Source organism: Pteropus medius, unplaced genomic scaffold, assembly GCF_902729225.1.
Source record: "Pteropus medius unplaced genomic scaffold, Ma_sr-lr_union100, whole genome shotgun sequence".
NCBI classification, from domain to species: Eukaryota; Metazoa; Chordata; class Mammalia; order Chiroptera; family Pteropodidae; genus Pteropus; species Pteropus medius.
The window spans coordinates 8014255-8034759 of NW_024345601.1; the positions used below are offsets into that span (position 1 = coordinate 8014255).

A 20505-nucleotide genomic window follows, 5' to 3' on the forward strand; every position below is an offset into this window, starting at 1 on the left:
TTCACGAGAAAAGGATTTGAGTGTGAGTGGTTTATTTGGTAAGGAATCTCTGAAAACATAGGTAGAGAAGTGAGGAAGTGAGATAGGAAAGGGAAGGAAGCCAGTGCAGGGTGGTTATCAAGCACCTGGACTTCAGTTCACTGGGGCGCTCTCGTGTGCAGCTCATAGTTCTTCTACCCAAGGGACAAGGGAGCTGAGGTATGTATCCGCAACTCCCAGCAGTCTTGGTTGAGGGGTGCTTTAAGGGGGGCATTAACTCTCTGCACTCCCAACTCTCCACAGAGACAGGTGGAGCCAGCAGAGAAATCCCTGTGCAGACAGATGCAGGTGCTGGCAGTTAGCAGCCTCACCTGCCAACCACAGAGGTAAGGCTTGCGGGGGTGGGGCAAGCCTTACCTCTGTGGATTAAGAGCTGCTTTCTAGAGCCTCACATTCTTCCATTCAACAAGGTACTGAACACCTAAAATGTCCCAAGCACTCTGCCAAGAATGGTGTGGTGTGGTTTAAGGAATAAAGAAAATTTTACCAAACCAGCATAAAAGTCATCCCACAAAGGTGCCAGGTGAACATGGAAGTTCACCATGTCAACTCCCATGGAGAACTTTTGTGGCTTTCCTGGGGATTCCCTGGCTGGAATCCTTCTGCCTTTGTTTGGGGTCTCCCAAAAGCAGAGCCTGAGACAAGGATTTGGGTATAGATAGTTGATTTGGGAGGTGATCTCAGGACTCAGAAGTGAGGGAGCAGGAAGGATTAAAAGCTATAAAAAGGTGCATTATTGAAATTAGTGCTATAGGCAATGGGGGTTCTATTCTATCAAGATCTGAAAAGTTCACAAATTACTTCCCAGAGTTATCCATCTGAAAGACAGAAGGCTGGACACTTACCCTTCTCCAACCTCTGAGAATTGCCCTAGATGCATTAACTACCCCCTTCCCCCAGGCTGTTTCTTAGAAGATTTGAGGAAATCTCTGAGACAGAAAAAAGACTTGTGTCTTCCCTTAATGTTGGGCACAGTTAGCAGGAGTCTGAGGTAGCAGGGAAGGGCCCTCCACAGCTGAAATCAGAAATAAGCAGTAAAAAGTATTTGCCTTGTGAGTTAGGCCTTCTGAGCCCCAAGGCCCTGGTCATCCATCAGTACATCCACCAGGCTCTCTCTCATGGAACTCCCTATCCGTGGAAGGCTGAATAATGCTCCCTAAAAGATATTCATGTCCTAATCCCTGGAACATGTGAATGTTAACCTTACAAGTCAAAAAAAAGACTTTGCAAAAGTGATTAAGTTAAGGATCTTGCCATAGAGAGATTATCCTGGTGGGCTTTAAGGACAATCACAAGCATTAAGAGAGATTTGACACAGAAGGAGGCAATATGACCAACCACAGAAACAGAAATTGGAATGATGTGGCCACAAACCAAGGAATGTCCACAGCCACCAGAAGCTGGAAGAGCAAGGAATGTATTCTCTCCTAGAGCCTACAAAGAAAATGTGGTCTGGCCAGTACCTTGATTTCAGACATCTGGCCTCCAGAACTATAAGGTAATAAGCCACCACTTTTGCGGTAATTTTTAACAGTAGTCCTCAGGAATTGATACAGTACCCTCTCTGTGGGTAGTTCTAAGCTGGTGCCTTTCCTCGTGTCCTCTATCTGGTCCCTGAAAAACACACATTCTTACCCCTGCTCTTGGTGGAAGTGCAGCCAGCTCTGAGGTCAGCCCAATGTCTCTTGCTCTGTCTTGCTCTCATGCTCTCTCCCCACTAGGTGTCTGTCACGCCCCACTCCACTATATACCCCAAACTCCAAGGGCCACATCAAGTTTTCTAATTAGCTCCCTTAGAGCCCCTCTCCTTTGGTTGAAGTTGAGGGGAGAGCTCCCTCTTTCCTTCCCCCATAGGAAATGCAGCAGCCATCAGAAAATTCTCTGCAAGAAAATTTTGCTTCCATTGTTCTACTTCAACCCTTAAGTACCTCAGCCTTCACCTTCCACCCCTTTGCAAGTCTAACCCAGGCCATCCAGCCCCTCAGGTTAGAATACTGGCTCCTTTTGGGAAGAAGTGAATGGCTCCAGCCCTAGATGTGCTACAACTAATGCTGTGGCCTCAGTCAAGTCACTTCACCTCTCCAGCTTTACCAGTTTCCTTCTCAGGAAAATGAGAGGGTTGGAGGAGATTACAATTCCGAAGCCACAAATGGCCACTGGTGTACACAGGTGCCACTCAGGTGCTAAAACAAGGCCCCACTACCTGTGGTAGGTTAGAAAGAAAAGGCTCCTTCAGCCAAGGACTGATGTTTGTGCCCTTGTAGCTAAAGGTCTACAGCATAAGTGTGTAATGGGTTCGTAAAAACAGTGTTTGCTAACTCTATACCACAGCCACACAAAAAACACTGGAGGCATCAGAAAGGAAATTTAAATTTTTTTTAATTTTAAAATGATTACCAAAAAAAGGGGGAAAAAAAGAAAGAAAGAAAAGTTGAGGAGGGGTAGAGACATGAGCCTTGGATTTTACATTAAATTTTGCTCCATGCAAGGCTACAGGTTTTCCTGCCACCTCTGTCTTTCCTTCATTCCTTACTCTGTGATACTAAACTTTTATTCCCATGAGTATTTTGCTTGTATGTTTTTAATATAAACTATTCACCTCCTCTAAGACACATTCTTTTTTATAAGAAAAGGTACCGACCCATAGCAACAATAAATGTGCCATTCAAACAATAGCTTTTTATTAACAAGAAAAAATTATGAAGCTAAAAATAGTTATTCCACTAGAACTAACGTGAGAGAAAAGTCATGAGCTGAATATGAATTTCCAGGGGCACAATATAACTGAAACTTTAAAAGTTCTCCAAACTCCTGAACTCCGAAAGCTTCTCTTCTCCAGGTCTCCTGGGGAAATGTAAACTAAAACAATCCGAAGAAGGCATTGTGGACATTCTGGCTCAGAGAGCCAATTAGCATCTTGCCCAAGGTCACACTGCCCGTTAGTGGAAAAATTTAAGATCAAACTCAGAGCCAATTTCAAAGCCATTCTATCCTCTTCATGTTATCTCATTGTCCAATATAGCTTCCAAAGTGATATCTATTACTTTTCATTGTTCCCATTTAAAATCTTAAAATAGATAAAAGTTAAAATTTATACGTTTCTTTTGAAAAATCCTTTATCATGTTTCAAAAGCATCATAGAGGAAACCTTGCCAACATACAAAAATCCAAAAGGTATCATTAATCTTGCCATGTGATTCATTGATGACTCAAAATGGAATGTGAGATCTTGATTATAATAAATCAAATTAGTGACCAATACTATCGTGACTGTTCTCTGAGCTAAGCACTGACTTTCCTCACTTCCTGATTTTCTCTCCCATCATCTCCTCCTTCCCCACTCTACGTAAATAGTTTCTAAAGGTTGCTCCCTTTTCCTGATGGACAGTGTATGTAGTAGGTACCACCAGTTCCCCACCATTCAGTTCTGCAGGCAACCCCCTGCCATCTGTGGTTTCCTGTCTCAAGCGCCTGCACTCCTCTGCCTGAGCAGGCCCTCTGGCTGCAAGAGCATCTTGGCCAAACAGAGCAGGCCAGAAGTGCCAGGAAGTTCATGCTCCCAGTAAGGAACAGGGATCCCCCAGTTTCCCTGCCCCTTGGTGGGATGACTGAGAGTATTTTCCGTAGAGTCTCTCAGAAGGTGTTCAGCAGGATTGAGTCCCAGTTGTCCTCTGTAGTGAGCTGCTCACTAGCACATTTTTTATTGGCTTTTCTCCTTTCCACTTTTCTACTCCTTCACCTTTCCATCCCCTCTCCTGTACTCAAATTCTTGTCTCAGGGTGTGCTTTTGGGAAAGCCCAAACCAAGAAAGAGTCTAAGGAAAAATCATGTTAAATATACCAGAAGATATAGAGATATAATAATCAAGCTGGGAATAAAATTAATATCTATTTACAGATTATATACTATATTCCCATAGAGCAGGGATCATTTGTTTTTATTCACTATTGTATCTTCAGTACCTAGCACTGCCCCTGCACAAAATTGGCCTCCAATACTTTTCAAATGGGTGAATTAATTAATTAATTAACTAATTAATGCATGAGGACTCCTACCTCTCTCCTAAGGTTCTTCAACCTTTAAGATGACAACTTATCCTAATACCAAAGAAAGGACTGGGATTATGAAAGAGAAATTTTAAATGATGTAATAATTTAAACAATCATCTATAATTTGAATAAATGAAAAAAATGTATCTTGTGTTTGAGAAGATGCCAAAATATAGAGACGTTAATTGTCCCTAAATCTATCTTTAAATATAATACATTCTTATGATAAATACCAACAGAATCCTTTTTAACCTAAGCAACTTGCTTTCAAAATTCAAAAGGAAAACTAAACATAGACGAACAGCAAGAATAATTTTGGAAAAGGAAAGAAATAAGAAATGGGACCATGACTGAGCCATCTATCTCTTAGTGACTGTTTTCTTGATAACACTAAAGCTCTGAAATTACCATTTTTCAAGATCTAAGTTCTTAGTAAAGGAACTCTCTTCCCTAGATGGTCTAAATATGGAGGACAGAAGGTTTTTCTTTCTACTATTCACTCATTCAATTCTTCATTTATTCACCATATATTTCCCAAGAGCCTAGCCAGTGTAAGACACTTGTCACTGCATAGAATTGCCTTGTATTAAATAAGTGAAAATTATTATGTGTAAGCACTTAGAACAGTGTCTAGTCCATAGTGAGTAGGTTATCTATTAATTACTACTTTATTTCACTAATTCTAAAATACATCTTTTTCCAAATTTTAACATCTCCAAAATTAGGATACGATTCATAATAAATAGCACTTAGATTTGAAGAAATCCTGTATTATTTGTTCTGCTACTTGACAGGAGGCCCCTTAAAGGCTGGGGCTCTTTCTTCATTGTACCTCAGCAGCTGGCATGGTGGCTGGGGCTTCATAGGTGCCAAGCAAATTGGTGGAATGATTGCAAAAAGGAACTAAGTCTTCTGCAAGGGCACCCTCGCTCGCACTACACACAAACTGCACATCGTCTCTCTCCTCTGAACTCCCAACGTGCTTTACTCAGACCCGTTTTCTGGTGTTTCTCATATTCCACCTTGAACTACCATCGAGTACCTGTGGTACCCTACACCGTTGAAATGAAGACAGTGCCCCTGGCCTTATTTAACTGAGGATCTCCACTCAGCCCAGCTGTGAGCACTGAGAGGGCAGTGATTAGGTGCTTCTCATCTCTAAGGATACAGTGTCTCAAATATAGTAGGTGCTCAATAAGTATTGAATGACAAACTTGTCTTTCTTCACTCCCAACCAGTCTGACACAGCCTTCCTCTCTAACACAAGCCCATCATGAAGTGCACAGCAACTCATACATTTTATAACCAACACAGCTACAGAAGTCCTTTAAAATTCCTGACCACAACAGAAGAAAGGTTAAAATCGGGACTGTGATTCAGTTTTTCCTCCTCAGGAAAGCTGTTGCTTTGGAGCAGGGTCCATGGCTTTTAGAACTTCTGATGCCAAATTAAATGAGAATCTCTGGAAATGTGAGGCAAGCAGCAGTATCTTTTTCAGTTCTCAACATGCAGCCCAGGTTGAGGTCTACTGTAACCCGCAGCACAATTTGCTCTAAATTCATTGTAAGGGATGACTCTGGGTTTTGCAAAGGGCGCAATATCAAAGGCCGTTGGAACGGAGAGCTGTTCTAGGAACTTTGACAAAGTTCACTTGCCACACTCTTCCTGACTCTACCTCCTGAGCAGGGGAGGCAGGGCAGGTGGGCAGCTCTGCAGGGGTTGCATAAATGACATCAAGCCTGCCATAGGCCACTGGACAAGACTTTAACACACCCACCTTCCACGCCTGCCTCTCCACCACCAGCTAGTGTGACCACAGGTAAATCAGTCCCTCTGTGGGACTATTTCCTTAACTGTAAAACAAGAATACTCTAATGTCTTACAGCGCCAAGTTTTGTAATTCCAATCTAGCCTCTCAGGTGAGAAATTAAGGTCTAAAGCAGAAAAATGTTTTAAAACCTTTTCGAGTGTGGCAAGAGTGAATTATTTTTCAGATTGTGAGATTTATTTAAATTTTTAGGGTTTTTCAGTCAATTTCATCTAGCATTTGTGCCTGTTTTGCTATGAAAACATTTTTGTGTGTGTGTTCTTGTGTGAAATGAGTTATCCTAACTTGTATTTCACTAATCAGAAAACAGTGCGTAAAGATAAAGTGCCTCTAAAAAAAGGAATGTTCAACCTTCACCAAATAGAGCATTAAAACAAATCTCTTATATTTGAGATTTGGATTTTGCCATAGAGGCAAAATAGCTGTCTGAGGTCCTAAGATTTATCCTTTTTAAAAAAGGGACAGTGACTTCAAGCAGTATTTATTAATCAATCTTCTTGTGTGAGCAAGAGGGAATTTTATGTGGGACAAATGTTAAGCTAGCATCACGACGGCAGTCAATAATTCATTCTTGAAAGCTTCTCTAAAATTCATTCTATCTACAATAGTAATGGCTAACATATGATACTTATTATGTGCCAGGCACTGTTCTAACCAAACGCATTAACCAATTTGATCTTCACAATTACCTTCCTGAGAGGATACTGTATCATCTTCCCCCTTTTACAGAAGAGGAAATTGGGGTCAAGTAAGTTTTCCAAGGCCACAAAGCCAGGACAACCAGGTCTAGAGTCCATTCTCTTAATCATTGCACTGGACCGCCCTGAGAAGTTCATAAATGATTTTCCAGGTGAATGGATTCTGATAACTGAATATAGGTTTTCCTAAAACTATTCAAATTATTTAACAAGCCTCTACAATGCTTAGCATTGTGCTAAACTAAAGTTTCTCAAAACAGGTTCAAGGTCATGTAAGGTGCTCCTTGATAAAGGCTGACTGGGTCATTAGTTCTAGGAGATTCACAGTATGAGCATATTAAAGTTCTGAGAAGTCTTAAAAGAAAGATATCCATTTAATTTTGTTTAACCCTGCCTTTCCAATCATATTTCCCTCTGGAAATTCTTCCTGTCCCCTGCTCCAACTGCCACCTTAAGACATTCTGTAACTTATTCCAACAAACATGTAAAGACATCTCATAAGCTTGGCTTTCTAAGTCTATGAAATAATAACTATGACAGTTATTCTCTGCTAGGCATTGTACTAATGCTTCTAAGAATGACTTGTTGCATAGAAACTGAGTAACATGCAAGGTAAGCTACTTAGTGGTGGAAAAGGGATTCAATGGGAGAGTCTCACTTCACTCATGCTAACTACTCTACCTGGCCATCCTGGTATCTAATGACAGCTGGACATCTAGCCTGGATTCAACTTACCATTCCACAGTGTAACGCCCAGTCAGCTCTGCTGCAGGCCCTGCTTTGACTTCATATGATTCTAATCTTTTCTCTAGGACCAAGCCCTTCCCAGGACCAACAGTTGCATTTCTGCCCCATTATCCACGTCAAACTGCTTTGCTTGATACCCAGATTCTACTGGAAGATAAGCCTAGCCTTGAATCCTAATTCAGTGGCTGATCCTAGGCGTCTGCAGCTGAATGTGCCCAGTGCCAACTGCCAGTCTTTCCAGTCTTCCGATTGTTGTGCTCACAGGGATCCCCACACAGTCTGTCTAGCAGTGACTCCACTTGGCCTTCCATTCCAAGAACCTGAACATTTAGCTGAAAAGGAAGAACTCGTGGATAGGAAACAACGTATAAAGTGCTAAAGAAGATGGAACTAACGAAAGTTCAAAATGACCAGGACAAGAAAGCAGGATGAACTTGAGCTGGATTAAGGGATGACTGAGCTCAGAGTGAGAGAGACCCAGAAGAGCTTGGTGGGTGGTAGCTCAGCAGGGACAGATTCAAGCACAGGGATAAGCATGTGCTGAAGCCTGGATGGAATCACCTGTCTTGTTCCAATACACTAGTTGGGGCATACAAGGTTATGGCAGGAGCAAGGAAGTGGAAAGAGTGGTAGTTCATAGAAGGCTTTGACCTCCGAAAGAAGGCAGCATAATAAAATTGTTAATTAGACTAGCTTTGTCACATACAGGACAGAAAACGCGTGCTGCCATTTATGTGACCTTAGAGAACTTATCTCTCTACGACTATTTCCTCATCTGAAATATGGAGACAATAGTACTAAAATCTACTTCAGAAGGAGCTGTGAGAATAAAATGAGAATGTATATGAAAGGCTTAGCTCACTGCCTGGCAAGAGTGTAAAATACACTGAGCTTTAAAATGGAGGGCTTTACCAACTCACGACACCTTGGGAAAGATTAAATGAAGTTGCTTTTGAGAATAATGAACATTCAACTGGCTTCTCAATAAATGAAATGACACAGACAACCTGACTTAGATTGCAAAGTACTTTCATATCTATTTCTTCATTTGGTCCTCCAACCATTTGAAGCCTGAGCATTTCCTTTGTTCAGGTGTGACTTGTACTTAGGACCTTGTCACCTGGACGAATAACTAGGAACTTTCTGTAAAATGTGGGAAACATTTAGCACTTCCCAAATGCTAAATGTCTAGTGCCTATGGGAAATGACATCTTCCATGGAAAATGCAGGAGGCAGTCTATGCTGCTTAAGTTAGGGTCTCCTGGAGCCCTTCACTGTAACCCAGAAACTGACAGCAATGCATTCTAAACCATTTTTTATGACTAGGGGACCCAAGGCAAATCGCACTGTGCTCACCTTCTCAAACCTTATCCTCAGATGAAATTCAAGTTAACTCTGAAGGGAAAAGAAGTCTCCAAAACGTCAACATGGAGACTGAGAAATTGTAAAGATAAGAAGGCAATCCCGTCCACTTCTGTCTTAGGACTAAGGTCCTAGGATCAGGCTCAATGCTCCTGAGATCATCCTGCCCAATGGCTCACAGTCATTTCCCCACCATAAAATGATGGAGGGATGTCCCATGCTTCTCTCAGTGACGGAGCATTAACCCTTAACAGGAGGAAACTGGAAATGTTTTGTTTGAAAATGCCCCTTAGGAACCTGGAAGGCAGGCCTGTGGGCCTCCTTTAAGACTGAGTTTCCAACCTGTAATTAATTGTACAGATGACAGTCCTGAGGTCAGAGGGATGAAGTTTGCCTGAGCCTTAGGAACCAGCAAGGCCAGGACAAAACCAAGATCACCTGACTTCCAGTCCTTGCCCTTCCCTCTACTTTGTTTTTCGTGGCAAGAGCTGGCAAGTACTCCTTTGGAATTCTTCCTCAATCTCTCATTCTCTATCTAAGCACAAGCACAACTGAGACCTGGAACTGCTCCTGACCATTCTCCAACAGGGCTGGCTCTGAAGAACTAGAACAGGCATTCTGAGCACATGCACGAGATTCTCGTATGAGTCTGGAGACTAGATGGACTACATTTGCCACCTTGAAAGTATAGGCAGTTTACCTTTGCCTGGTTTTAGCAATGGCTAACAAGGCAGGGTTAACTCTGGCTTTAAAAAGCCCTTAACTGTTTCCATAGCATTATGCTTATCTGAGAACCTGGTGACAATTGCACAGTGTCAGCAGTCCATCCTGATAATGACCTGTCAGCAACTCAACAGCTAAGGCAGAAAGGAACTGATTGAGGAACTGCTGTGCAGTTGTTTAGTTCACTGAATTCTCAAGGTCAGAGTGTTTTCAAATTCTCTGGTTTCACTTTGGACCATGCCCAATCAGGTTTCCAGAAAATCGATCCTAATATTTTTAGAAAATGAAATTTGAGGCCTACTAAATGTACCTTGGGAGGTTAGTTCTATTTTGAGATACCATGGACTCAAATCTCAAGGTAAGAGTATCTCAGGTCCAGTTTCCCCTAAGAACAAATGTAATATAGTAGTTTATGTTGACTTTACATAATTTCAGATAAGCAAGCTACATTCTGTACTTAAAATAACAACTCGGCATATCGTGGGCACCTCTTTGCAGAGAGCATATTAGCTATCTCCTGCTGTATTAACAAATTACAGTGGCTGAAATGACAAACATTATCGCACAGTATCTTTTGATCAGGAATTTGGGAGTGGCTAATCTGGGTGTTTCTGGTTCAAGGTCTCTCATGAGGTTGCTGTCAAGATATAGGCCGGGCTCACTCACAGGGCTGTGGCAGTTCCTCACCTCTAGCTCCTCTCCACTGTGCTGCTTGAGTGCCCTCACGAAATGGGAGCTGGTTTTCCCAGACTGAGTGACCCCAGACAGAGCAAGGAGGAAGCAATGCCTTTTATTACCATAAGCGACACACCATTACTTCCACATTCTATTTGTTGGAAGGGTATCACTAAATTCAATCCATACTCAAAGAAAGCGGAAAGAAGCTCCACTTTCTAGAGAAGCATATCAAAGAATTTGTGGATAGATTTTAAAACCAACCAAGAGACCAAAGCATTACTTCCTTATTCGTTAACAACTTACCAGTGCCCACTGTACCTTCCATTATTTTCAAATAATTTTTTTTCGAACCAGTAAGATAAATACCTGTCAAGTATCCAGGCAGAGAATTAGAGTGTACCAATTTCTGGAAGGGCAGGTTCACTTATGATAACTTTCTTGATGATAAATTTCACATTTTAATGACAATAACATCCCTCCCCCAAAGCTCAACATCTCTTCTTAGGCAATAGGCAAGAAAGGCTAAAATTACTTAGGAAGGAACAACAATCACTGTACCGAGTAGCTTTCTTTTTCCCAGATATCTATTAATATTCATTTCTTTTCTACACAAAAGGCAATCCATGGTAAAATATTTTAATTTCACTTTTAAGGGATATATATTGAGTATAAAAACTGTACACATCTTCAATACAGGCCATACTGTAATTGTTTCCACCTAGTGGATAAAAATAGTACTAAAAGCGTATGAAAAACAAAACGTAGTCTACAGCCATGCTACCCTGAACAAGCCCGATCCCATCTGATCTTGGAAGCTAAGCAGGGTCGGACCTGGTTAGTACTTGAATGGGAGACCACCTAGGAAGACCAGGTGCTGTAGGCGTAAAAAATGAAAACTAAGGAATTGTAAGTTGACAAGGTCCTTGCAATCTGTGAGGTCAACCAAGGTTATCTCGCCTAAAAAATAATAATAAAAACAAAACTTGCTTAATAGATACTTCATGCATTACCTTCTGTAAATATAACTTTTTATATTCATATCACATAATTGATGTCCATGAATAGCTTTCATCTCAACAAATCCTGCAAAAATTTTCCATAAAGCAAACAATCTTTGTTTATAAATTTTCATATATATTGCCACCTCTGGAATTCACCAGGCCAACAACCTGGAATACTGCTAAGGACCAGGAAATAATCCAGTCCCCAAGCAGTCCAGACAATAAATGAAGCCTGTCAGACTGACAACCGAAAGAGCAGAGAAGAACCGGAAGCCTGATACACTGACCTCAATCCTCATTTGTTAAGAGAACCGATAAAGCCCGTGCATTTTACTCCAGAGGACAGTCTTCCTAGAACCTAGTTCCTCTTTCCTATCTAATACGCTACTTGTAGAAAGCTTCCAATCTAAATTCTGATCTTACAGCATATCAGAGGACACAAGAAGTGGCGGCTTATTTTTGTCAAGCCATCGAGACTGACACCTGAGAGCAAATGTTGGAAAAGGGACACTAAACAAATCACATCATTCTTGGGGCCAGTGTAGAAACAATCAATGCAGTACAACTTGAGTTTATGACAATAGCTGCGGAGTTATAAAGAAATAATTATGTTCCACGCACTGTTTAAGAATGTAACATATTTTAGAAAGATTTTTGATAAGGTATTTTTTAAAGTTTTTTTGCTTAAAAGGATGAGTTCTTAATCATTTGGAAAACACAGCTATTCAGAAAGTGAATTTCTTGAGGGTTCCAAAAAATTAAAGCTTGATAGATAATTCAAGCAGATATTAACTAAAAAAAATAATTTTACTACTGTCACTCATGTTAAACAATAAAGTGTCCTCAATTAGTTGTTAATTTTTCTTTATTTTTTTAAACCAATGGAGCTTATTTTTGAGATAGCCCAGTATAGAGTCCTCCTAAGCACCACACTACAATCCACATATTTGCTGCTGACATGAAACAAATGTAATATCCTTGACAATAGAAAGATAGCAAATGAAAAGTACAAGTCTCTCTCATAATTTCTCCCTACCTCCTGCACCCGGACATTCAAACATGACAGATGCAGACACACTTGGTTTCTCAGTCCCTTTCCTCAGCAATAAGTATTTAATAGTTTTTCATATTCATTCTTCAAAAACAAATATTAATGCCTATAAACACATGTCCTTTAGGAAATAGACAATATGGAATTTATCTGTTCCTAATTCACCAGTTTGCACTTTAATAGATTTTTTTTGTTTTCTCCCTTCAAATTCTGAAAATTAAGCTAAAAAAAAGACCTTTCCCAAATTCTACTTCCTAGGTATTCTCTTCTTTTGTATCAAAAACAAAACAAAAAAGCCACCAAGAGTATCCAAACTTCTAATATCAATGAATTTCCTAACTGACAAGAGCAAGAATAGTAATTTTTTTCTCCTAGAGAACTTTGGTTTTTAACTGTAACTTTCTTTCAATGAGCATTTTTTCACATAACTGAATTCAATTCACAATGTAACTGTTTACTATGTGCAAAGTACTATGCTGTATGTACAGGGTAAGACACAGCCTCACCCAGGAAGAGCTTAGTAGCAGGAGGGAAGGCAGACAGGAGAGAGAAGCAAATACTATAATAAGTTCCCTAAGGGTGAAGAGGCGGCTGGGACCCTGCCCGATTAAATGAAAAGGACAGCAAATTACTGGCCACTGACTGGTGAAAATGAACATTACGCCCACCCTTGTGAGCTTCTCAGCTTCCTGCCTGCTTCATTCTTATCACCACCCTCCCCCGCCTACCCCCACACTAAGCCGTCTGGGCCTGCTTCCACATAACTTTGATCACTATTAGACGGCAGTGGGATGGTGGACTTAGAATAATAGTGCCAAGGCCCAAAGTGACAAAGGAAAGTCAAACAATAAACAGTATTTTTCATTACTGCACAGATGGTTACATGTAATTTTCCTCCTTAATTATTTAAAATGTTGTCGTCTTACCTAAGGGGGGGGGGGGTTTGGGGATCCTACCCAGATCATGGAGGTAAAAAAGAAATAAGATTAGAATTCTGATGCTTTAAAAATGTGAGGAAAGATTCAATAAAGATACACACTCTTCTAAAGTACAAAACTATGTAATAGCTCTAGAGAGGTACATAAACCTCTGTTCTCTTCATGACAAAGAATGACAGTATGACAAATAATTGTGGCTTAAGTATTTTAGAGTAGTCATTATAAGACTCTGTTTTCATTCTAAAAGAGCCAGAACTCTAGAGACTAACAACTTGTCCTTCCCCTCATCTCCATTGCTTATGGTCCCCTTATAGAAATAACAAAAGATTGGAAGGAGAAAAAGGGTAGGAAATGTCAGCATGTGTAATTTTTCCATCAAGGCAGTGATTTATATGTGTGAACATATCTGTGGATTTTTCAGAGAAACAATCTTCTTGCTTTGGGGCTGAATTTGCAAATAAGGCATTCAAATCTCTAGATAATAGTATCTACATGAAAATAAAAACCATGTGAAACTGAAATGGTTACTAAATATAGTGTACAGATTATTAGAAAAGTCTGTTAGTAAATACTAACATAGTGCTTCTTGCTTCAAAATGTAATAATTTTAGATGTGAAAGTACTCATCTCTGATGAAAATTCAGGACTACAATAACATTGAATAGAATATTTATTGTGATTTTTTCCCCTGTGACATAAGATTGTTTATTTTTCCTAGCTCTCCAAACGACACAGTTGCCGAACCTCTTTCAGCTGGTCTTGCCTGAAAATAAGATAAAGATATTAGAAATAGATAAATATATACTCTAATTAAACCCCTTAATGCTGTCTTATGTTTAAAAAATTCCTCCACCCTAAGTAAATAATAAAAAGCAAATGGAAACATGAACCCACTAAGAAAAATGATTTATCTTAATGTTACCTGTGAATCATGATATTTCCATCCTATCATGTAATAGATCTGATATGTGGCAGGGATTGAACCATCCTCATTTCTGTACATTTCTACAAAGACAAATAATGGTTAAAGTCTGAAAACATGCAAGTAGGAAAAGTAATCTTCTCGATAAAAATCATGCCCCGCAAAGACAAATGGATATCAGGATACTCCCTGGACTCCAAGAATGCCTCATATGAAAAATCCTCAACACTGATAAAGGTGACAGTACAGAAACAGTAAGGACTGTCTGGAAAAAGGAAATGAGTGAAAGGATCTGTGTTTTGAAAGGAAGGACAAGAAATCTGATGGAGCCTTAACAAGAAAGGAAAAGGCACTGGTAATTTTAAGAGATAAACAAGACAGGGCACAAGCTCCTCAGTGAGGCGCAGGTGGAAGAATGGTCAGCTCCCTTACCTCCATACACTGCGGCAGCCGCCAGCATTGTGTCTCGGTGCAGCAGCGCCTTTCTATTCCAAGCGCAGTTACTCTCACCCATTCCTAAAAATACACTACAGGCAGTTTGAGGCAATACAGTGAATACCCCGAGCAGCTCAATCAATATCACAGATTTAATCTTATTTCATCCAACTCTATTTCATTTTCTAATAGTTATGTAAAATAACCTAAACAATCTCATTTTGCTCTCAGATTACAGCTGGACTTCTTAGTGACTCTCAGGCAAAACTACCAGAAGCTTCTGGATATTAAGACAAGTGAAGTCAAATTTCAGGAGGAAAGTCCCATAAGCGCTCTTTACTTGCTAACACTAGTCTAAAGTGTGCCAGCTGGGCAAAAAGCAAGTTGACTGGCCCCTTAGGTGAGTCACTGGGAGTTGGCAAGTACCTTTCTAAGGATACTACATTTTATCCCCTTTTAGCTGCTCTTCGAAAGAGAAAAGGACGCTGCTGCAATGCCCTTTTAAGCCATGGACATATGAATAAATTAAGTATGATCATGAAACTTGGAAGAGGGCTTTAAGATTCATTAAATAGTATCAAAACTACGGTTTTCAGGTTTCACAATACTTAAATAATCTTAGATTAGGACTTTTCAGGGGCATTTTTCTTAATGTTTTAAAATTTGTTTTTAGATTTCTTCAAATTGATAGCTAAATGCTAGGGTTAATATTATTCTGCTGTTCATTAAAAATCAGTATATTTTATTTTTCTTTATGCATAAATTTAAATTACTTTGAGAGGCCATACTAGTCCTCAGAATTAAAATAAATTCAAAAGTAAAAATCCTTTATATTTATTCTCTATATACTACATGATCAAAAATCAGTTTCTTAGTTTTGTTTTTCTACTTTCACAAAAGAAACCAATTAAATTCAGTATCAATGTTCTTTAGCAGTTTAAAAATAATCTCTCAAGTTTTCAATGGTCTTATTAAAAACAGTCAACAAATTAGCTGTAATAAATAAATCTCTTTCTTCTCTCCAATCTCAAAAGGCTCCTTTTATTCCTTAAAATAATGAATCTCTGACTAAAAGCAATGTCCCACATCCTGTGAATATAACAGACCCACCCAATTCATGAAGAACAATGACATATAAACTAGTAGATTAATCAACATGAAGAAAAAGGTGGATCTTATTTTTGCTGTCATGAAGCAGCTAGATGATCTCTGACCAATTGCTCTGGGTCTTTAAGGTGGCCAGACTCGATTATCTCTAAAGGCTTATCTCTTGGCAGGGGAAGGATGGGGGGCAGTTGGGGGACCGCAGACATTACATTCCAGGCTAAGGAAACAGCCTGCTTAAAATTATGTAGGATGATAATTAAAGATTATCTCTAATGCTAACATTTTAGACCCATTACATAATCTAATTTAAAAACATTCTCCTATAGAGTGAGTATCCAAGAGACTAGAAGTAAACTGGGACTCATTGGAAGAGTCTATTGCTGATGCTTGTGGTGCTTTCATTTCTGCTAATTTCCCATTGCTATGACTGACTTATACATTAGATAACAGGCAACTCCCGTGGAAAACAGGTTTAATTTTTTTAATGTAAATACTTAATGCATTTCTATGAAATTTCACATCAAATAACTGTTATTACAACATACTAAAATTATTAGGCATAATGCTCTTTCTGAAGGCCTGGCCTAGGTTTAACCTAGACATAATGCTTTGATATAGAAATTCAAGAGCACTACTATATAGCACAGTTAGTAACTCTGATGCTAGGGCAGCCCACCCCTCCCTCACAAGGGAGGTACGTGGCCATGGTGAACTTCTCTTCCTCTTGCAGTACTGTGGTGTGGTGCAGAGTCTAAACTTAGCCTTTGAGATCATAATACCAGGTCCGACCTTTATACAACCTGGAGTAAAGTCATTTAACCTCTATTAAAGTCAGTTTTGTCATCTTTGAAATGGAATAATACTTCATAATGCACCCTGGTGCATTTACTGAAGACCGCCTGGGAAACATATGTGGGGACCTCTAACCAGCCCTGGGCTTTGGGATAACTGCAAAATCTGGGAAGCAGGTAACTGTTTAAGACTCTCACAGTATTTTTAAGGTTAAGTCCAACTACTTATAAAAAAAAATTTAATTTATTAAGGTTTACTAGAAACAATGCTATTGTCTAAAAGAAAATAACTGAACTTACCGTAAAACTACTGTGAAAGCCTCCAAAACTTTTCCTGCATTCATCGCTGATATACAACTTGTTTTGTACAATTAGGTAAACGTTCTCGACTTTTTTCTGTGAATAATAATGGCAACTTAAATGAGAGACACCACAACCATCAAGAAAAAAGAAGAAAGCAATGTAAAATACCAAAAAGCAACCTGAAGGGAACACCATCTTCCAGCCTGCAAATCCACACACCTGGAAGTCTCCCAAGCTCCACTCCTCCTCCGTTCACTCCCAACCACTCTTCTTCCTATCTTTGCTGCCTCTGACCTTTTCACCAGTGATTGAGATCCGAGCCAGACTGCTACACTTGGTTTCAATCCTGGCTCTCCCACTTACTAAATATATCACCTTGAGCTAGTTACTTCTCTCTGTGCCTCAATATCCTCATGCATAACAAGAGAGGTTAACTATGCTAGCTCTGAACTTACCTTCCTCATAAAATATGCTCATAAACAATGTTGGAGGATGAACTCTAACACACTCATCTGTTTGTCTCTCCTCTGTGCAAAATTCTTCCAAGATACTACAAGGCTCATCTGATAAAATCTAGAAGCCTCTGATGGACTATCCTGCATCATTTTCCATCATCTCCCCATTCTACTTGTTCAAGCAATACCAAATTACTGCAGTTCCTTTAAAGTAAAGGAAATGTGTATCCTCCTCCATCTCTATAATTTTAAACAGGTTGTTTCCTTGGCCTAGAATGTAAAGCCTGCAACCCTACCCCCAAATCTGCACCCACCCTGGCAAACTCATTTTGACTTAGGTGCTGCCCCTTGTGCAAAAGCATCTCTTGACACCCTAAGCAGATTCAGGGGCTTTTTCTCTTGTGTTTCTCCCTATACTTAAAAACAAAATACTTAATTTTACAGTTAAATGTACACATCTGTCTATATGTGTATCTCTCTTCTAGAGCATAACTCCCTGAGATCAGGAACTATGTATTCCTATCATTGGCTCTGTGGTTGGCACATGGTAGATGCTCAATAAATGGTAAGTAAATGAATATAAAATCAACTAGTTAATGTTTATATCTACTTTGTTAAATATCACTTTTACATGTTATCTTCAGATAATTCTTCTTAATCTTCCTAAAGAAACATCTAAAACTAGAACATATGATTTGTGTAAAAAGCTTTACAAGAAAAGTGAGAAGCACTGGCAAATCCTCTTAAAGGTAAACAAAAGACAATTCCTCAAAATAATGACTGATTTAAAACCCAGGTTCCAACTGGGAGGGGGCATGCAGCAACTTTCTGGAGGCTGAAAATGTTCTATACCTGCATTTGGATGGTGGTTAAAAATCCAAGCAGCTGTACAGTTAAAATTAGTGCATTTTACTGAACATTTAACTTCAATGTAAACACATACACACAGATCAAGTATGCAGTATAGGACTCTGGATTCAATACATAAGTCTAGATTTAGTATAACCATGGACAAGTTACCTAACTTCTTGATATCTCAATTTGCTCATCTGTAAAATAGAATATTAGCAAACCTCACAGAGGTTTTTTGTACCTAGCACAGAGTAAGCACTGTATTTTTAAATCAGCAGGCAGCAGCCACTTCCAACCGATAGGTCTAATTTCTAGTCTCTTCTTTCTTGAAATGAATCATGAGCACAGCACTCATATAGCAGAACAAAAATAAATGCTGTATCTGAAAATTATTTTTATCACCAGAGTCTAAATGATAAAGTACCAGCCCACCATCATCTTTCAAGCCTTTGGATGAAGGGGCTCTGTGAGCACATCAGGGGGAGCCAAATGCTCAGGAGGAAATGTGTATTACTGGTCCCCTGTCATCTTGGGCATGCATACTTAAGGCTGCCAATGCTTCTATTAAATTATAATGGATAAAGAGTGACTATAATAGTAAGTTTTTGGCTACACATCTTTCTCCTTGTAATACTCAAAGGAGGCTGGATGATGGGTAAAATGGACCTGTTACAAACAGGTAGCTTTAAGAAGCAGTAAATCAGGTAAAAGTTTCAGAGCAAGAGTCAAGAAGGCAAGAGTTTGGCACTTAATTCTTCCACTAAGAGACAAGTGTTTTCTTTGGGCCTAATTTTTCTCACCTGTAACACGCAGATGAAGTAGTAACCAGAAGGCTATCAAGAGAAGCAAGTATAACGATGTTCACAAAAACTATAAATCTATAAACAAAGTATTTATTTTTATAATCCTCTTTAACTTTTCAGGATCCAGATTAAGGTTCCCTTGGGTAAATGTAGTTCTGGTTTCATAGAACAGACCTTTAATCTGTTCAGCTTCTCTCATTCATCAATACTGTTTAGGCCGTTGGACTACTTAACAAAGAACAAACCTCATAAATTCTTACTGAAGTTAAGTTGAAGCTCTCCTTTGAGAAAATCGTTCTCCAATAGCCCTCTCAGTGGTAGATATGTATTTTTACGTACCTCACCTCTTTCACAGTTGAGAGGTAGGGTCTCTGTCCTTGCTGCTCAAAGCCTCTTCCAGGCCATCACTTTCCTACCTTACTAAACCCGATAAGATGCACATTATGTGGCCAAAACCCTCCCCTACTCCTGCTTGCTGTCAAACATCAGGCTCCCAGTCCCTCTCCTCATTCATCAAAGGAATTGTCACCAAGTTCAGTTCACCTCTGTACCCCAAATCCTGCCGCCAACTTGGGTGACTTCAATGTTAATAAGCACCAAATACCATGATCCCTAAGATTTTTTAGTCTTCTCACCACTAATGGACTTCTCCATCACTCCAACATGGCCATTCCACCTGTAACATGTTCCAGACAAAATTATCCCTTTACTTCCAAAATCATCAATTCAAACATCCCATTTTCAGACTGTATCCTCCTGTCCTTCAAACGTGTTCAGGTATTTCAACCATGATCATTCAATCTTCAGATCACATGTGCATATCTCCTCTACTTACTCCCAGTCTATTAACTCGTTTTTAGCGTCTCTGGTCCATTATATCAATTACACTCTTGGAATTCTCTTTTGCCTTTGCCTCTCTCTACTAGCAAAGCCCCAAACCAAACTAACCCAGCTATCTGCTTTGGTTATCTGCCAAGTGTCATTAGAGAAAGTCAAAGATGTATTTGACTAACTTTAACACTTACTCTGATTGATTCACCTTCCTATTCTCTACAACGACTATTTCAAATGATCTCCACTCAATTCTCAAACTTCTGATCCTTTCAATCTCAGTATATGGCACTATTTTGTTTGACGAATAAAAGAGATCCATTGGATGGAAATTTCTTGCTATCAAATATGAACACCTATGTCCATTGGCACTATGCCTCTTCTCTTCCTTCTATGTCTCCCCACCCTCCTCAACCACCCTTTATCCAAGATCAATCCACCCTCAGCCTTTGTATCTCATCCCCCTTCTACCTCATCACATACCTGACACATCAATTATCCCTTCTCTTTCTTCTAGAGTCACTTCTACAGAAGCACTTAGTCTTCCAATCAGCAGTTAAATAAATTCAAGTCTTAAGACAAAACAAAATGAAAAACCTCCCCCCACCTCATATTCCTCTCTTCTCCTCTGACACCTATAACCTTTCCATCTCTCACCTCTTCTTCACAGTCAAGCTTTTTGAGAGAATAGTAGATATTTGCTGTCTTTGCCTTCCACTTAATCTTCGACCTACCCCCATTACTTCTACTCCCATCACTCCAACAAAAGAGCTCATAGTACAGTCACCATAACCTTATTTCTAAATCTAATGAACTTCACTTCTCAGCAGCATTTGATGTTTTTGAGTGCTCCTTTGTTTTAAACTTTTTAGGTTCCCTTTGTTGTGAACTT

General features: G+C 39.5%; 1 protein-coding gene and 1 non-coding gene across 10 annotated transcripts in view; one reads left to right on the top strand and one right to left on the bottom strand.

Annotated features, from left to right (window-relative positions):
* The first annotated feature begins 10888 nt into the window (after nt 1–10888).
* LOC120612032 (5S ribosomal RNA) lies at nt 10889–11007 on the top strand. Its single transcript, XR_005655341.1, has one exon. It is a non-coding gene; the product is annotated as a 5S ribosomal RNA (ribosomal RNA).
* Nucleotides 11008–13766: 2759 nt separating this feature from the next.
* The window catches only part of NDUFAF5 (NADH:ubiquinone oxidoreductase complex assembly factor 5), a 29861-nt gene continuing 23122 nt past the window's right edge, over nt 13767–20505 (bottom strand). For 5 of the 9 annotated variants that reach the window (XM_039874462.1, XM_039874464.1, XM_039874466.1 and 2 more), the window contains 3 exons: nt 14469–14552; nt 14037–14119; nt 13767–13877 (listed from right to left, as the gene is read on the bottom strand). In XM_039874462.1, coding sequence (XP_039730396.1) covers nt 13785–13877; nt 14037–14119; nt 14469–14552 — 260 coding nt within the window. In that variant the 3' untranslated portion in view covers nt 13767–13784. The other 4 variants (XR_005655309.1, XR_005655311.1, XR_005655310.1 and 1 more) reach the window with 4 other exon arrangements.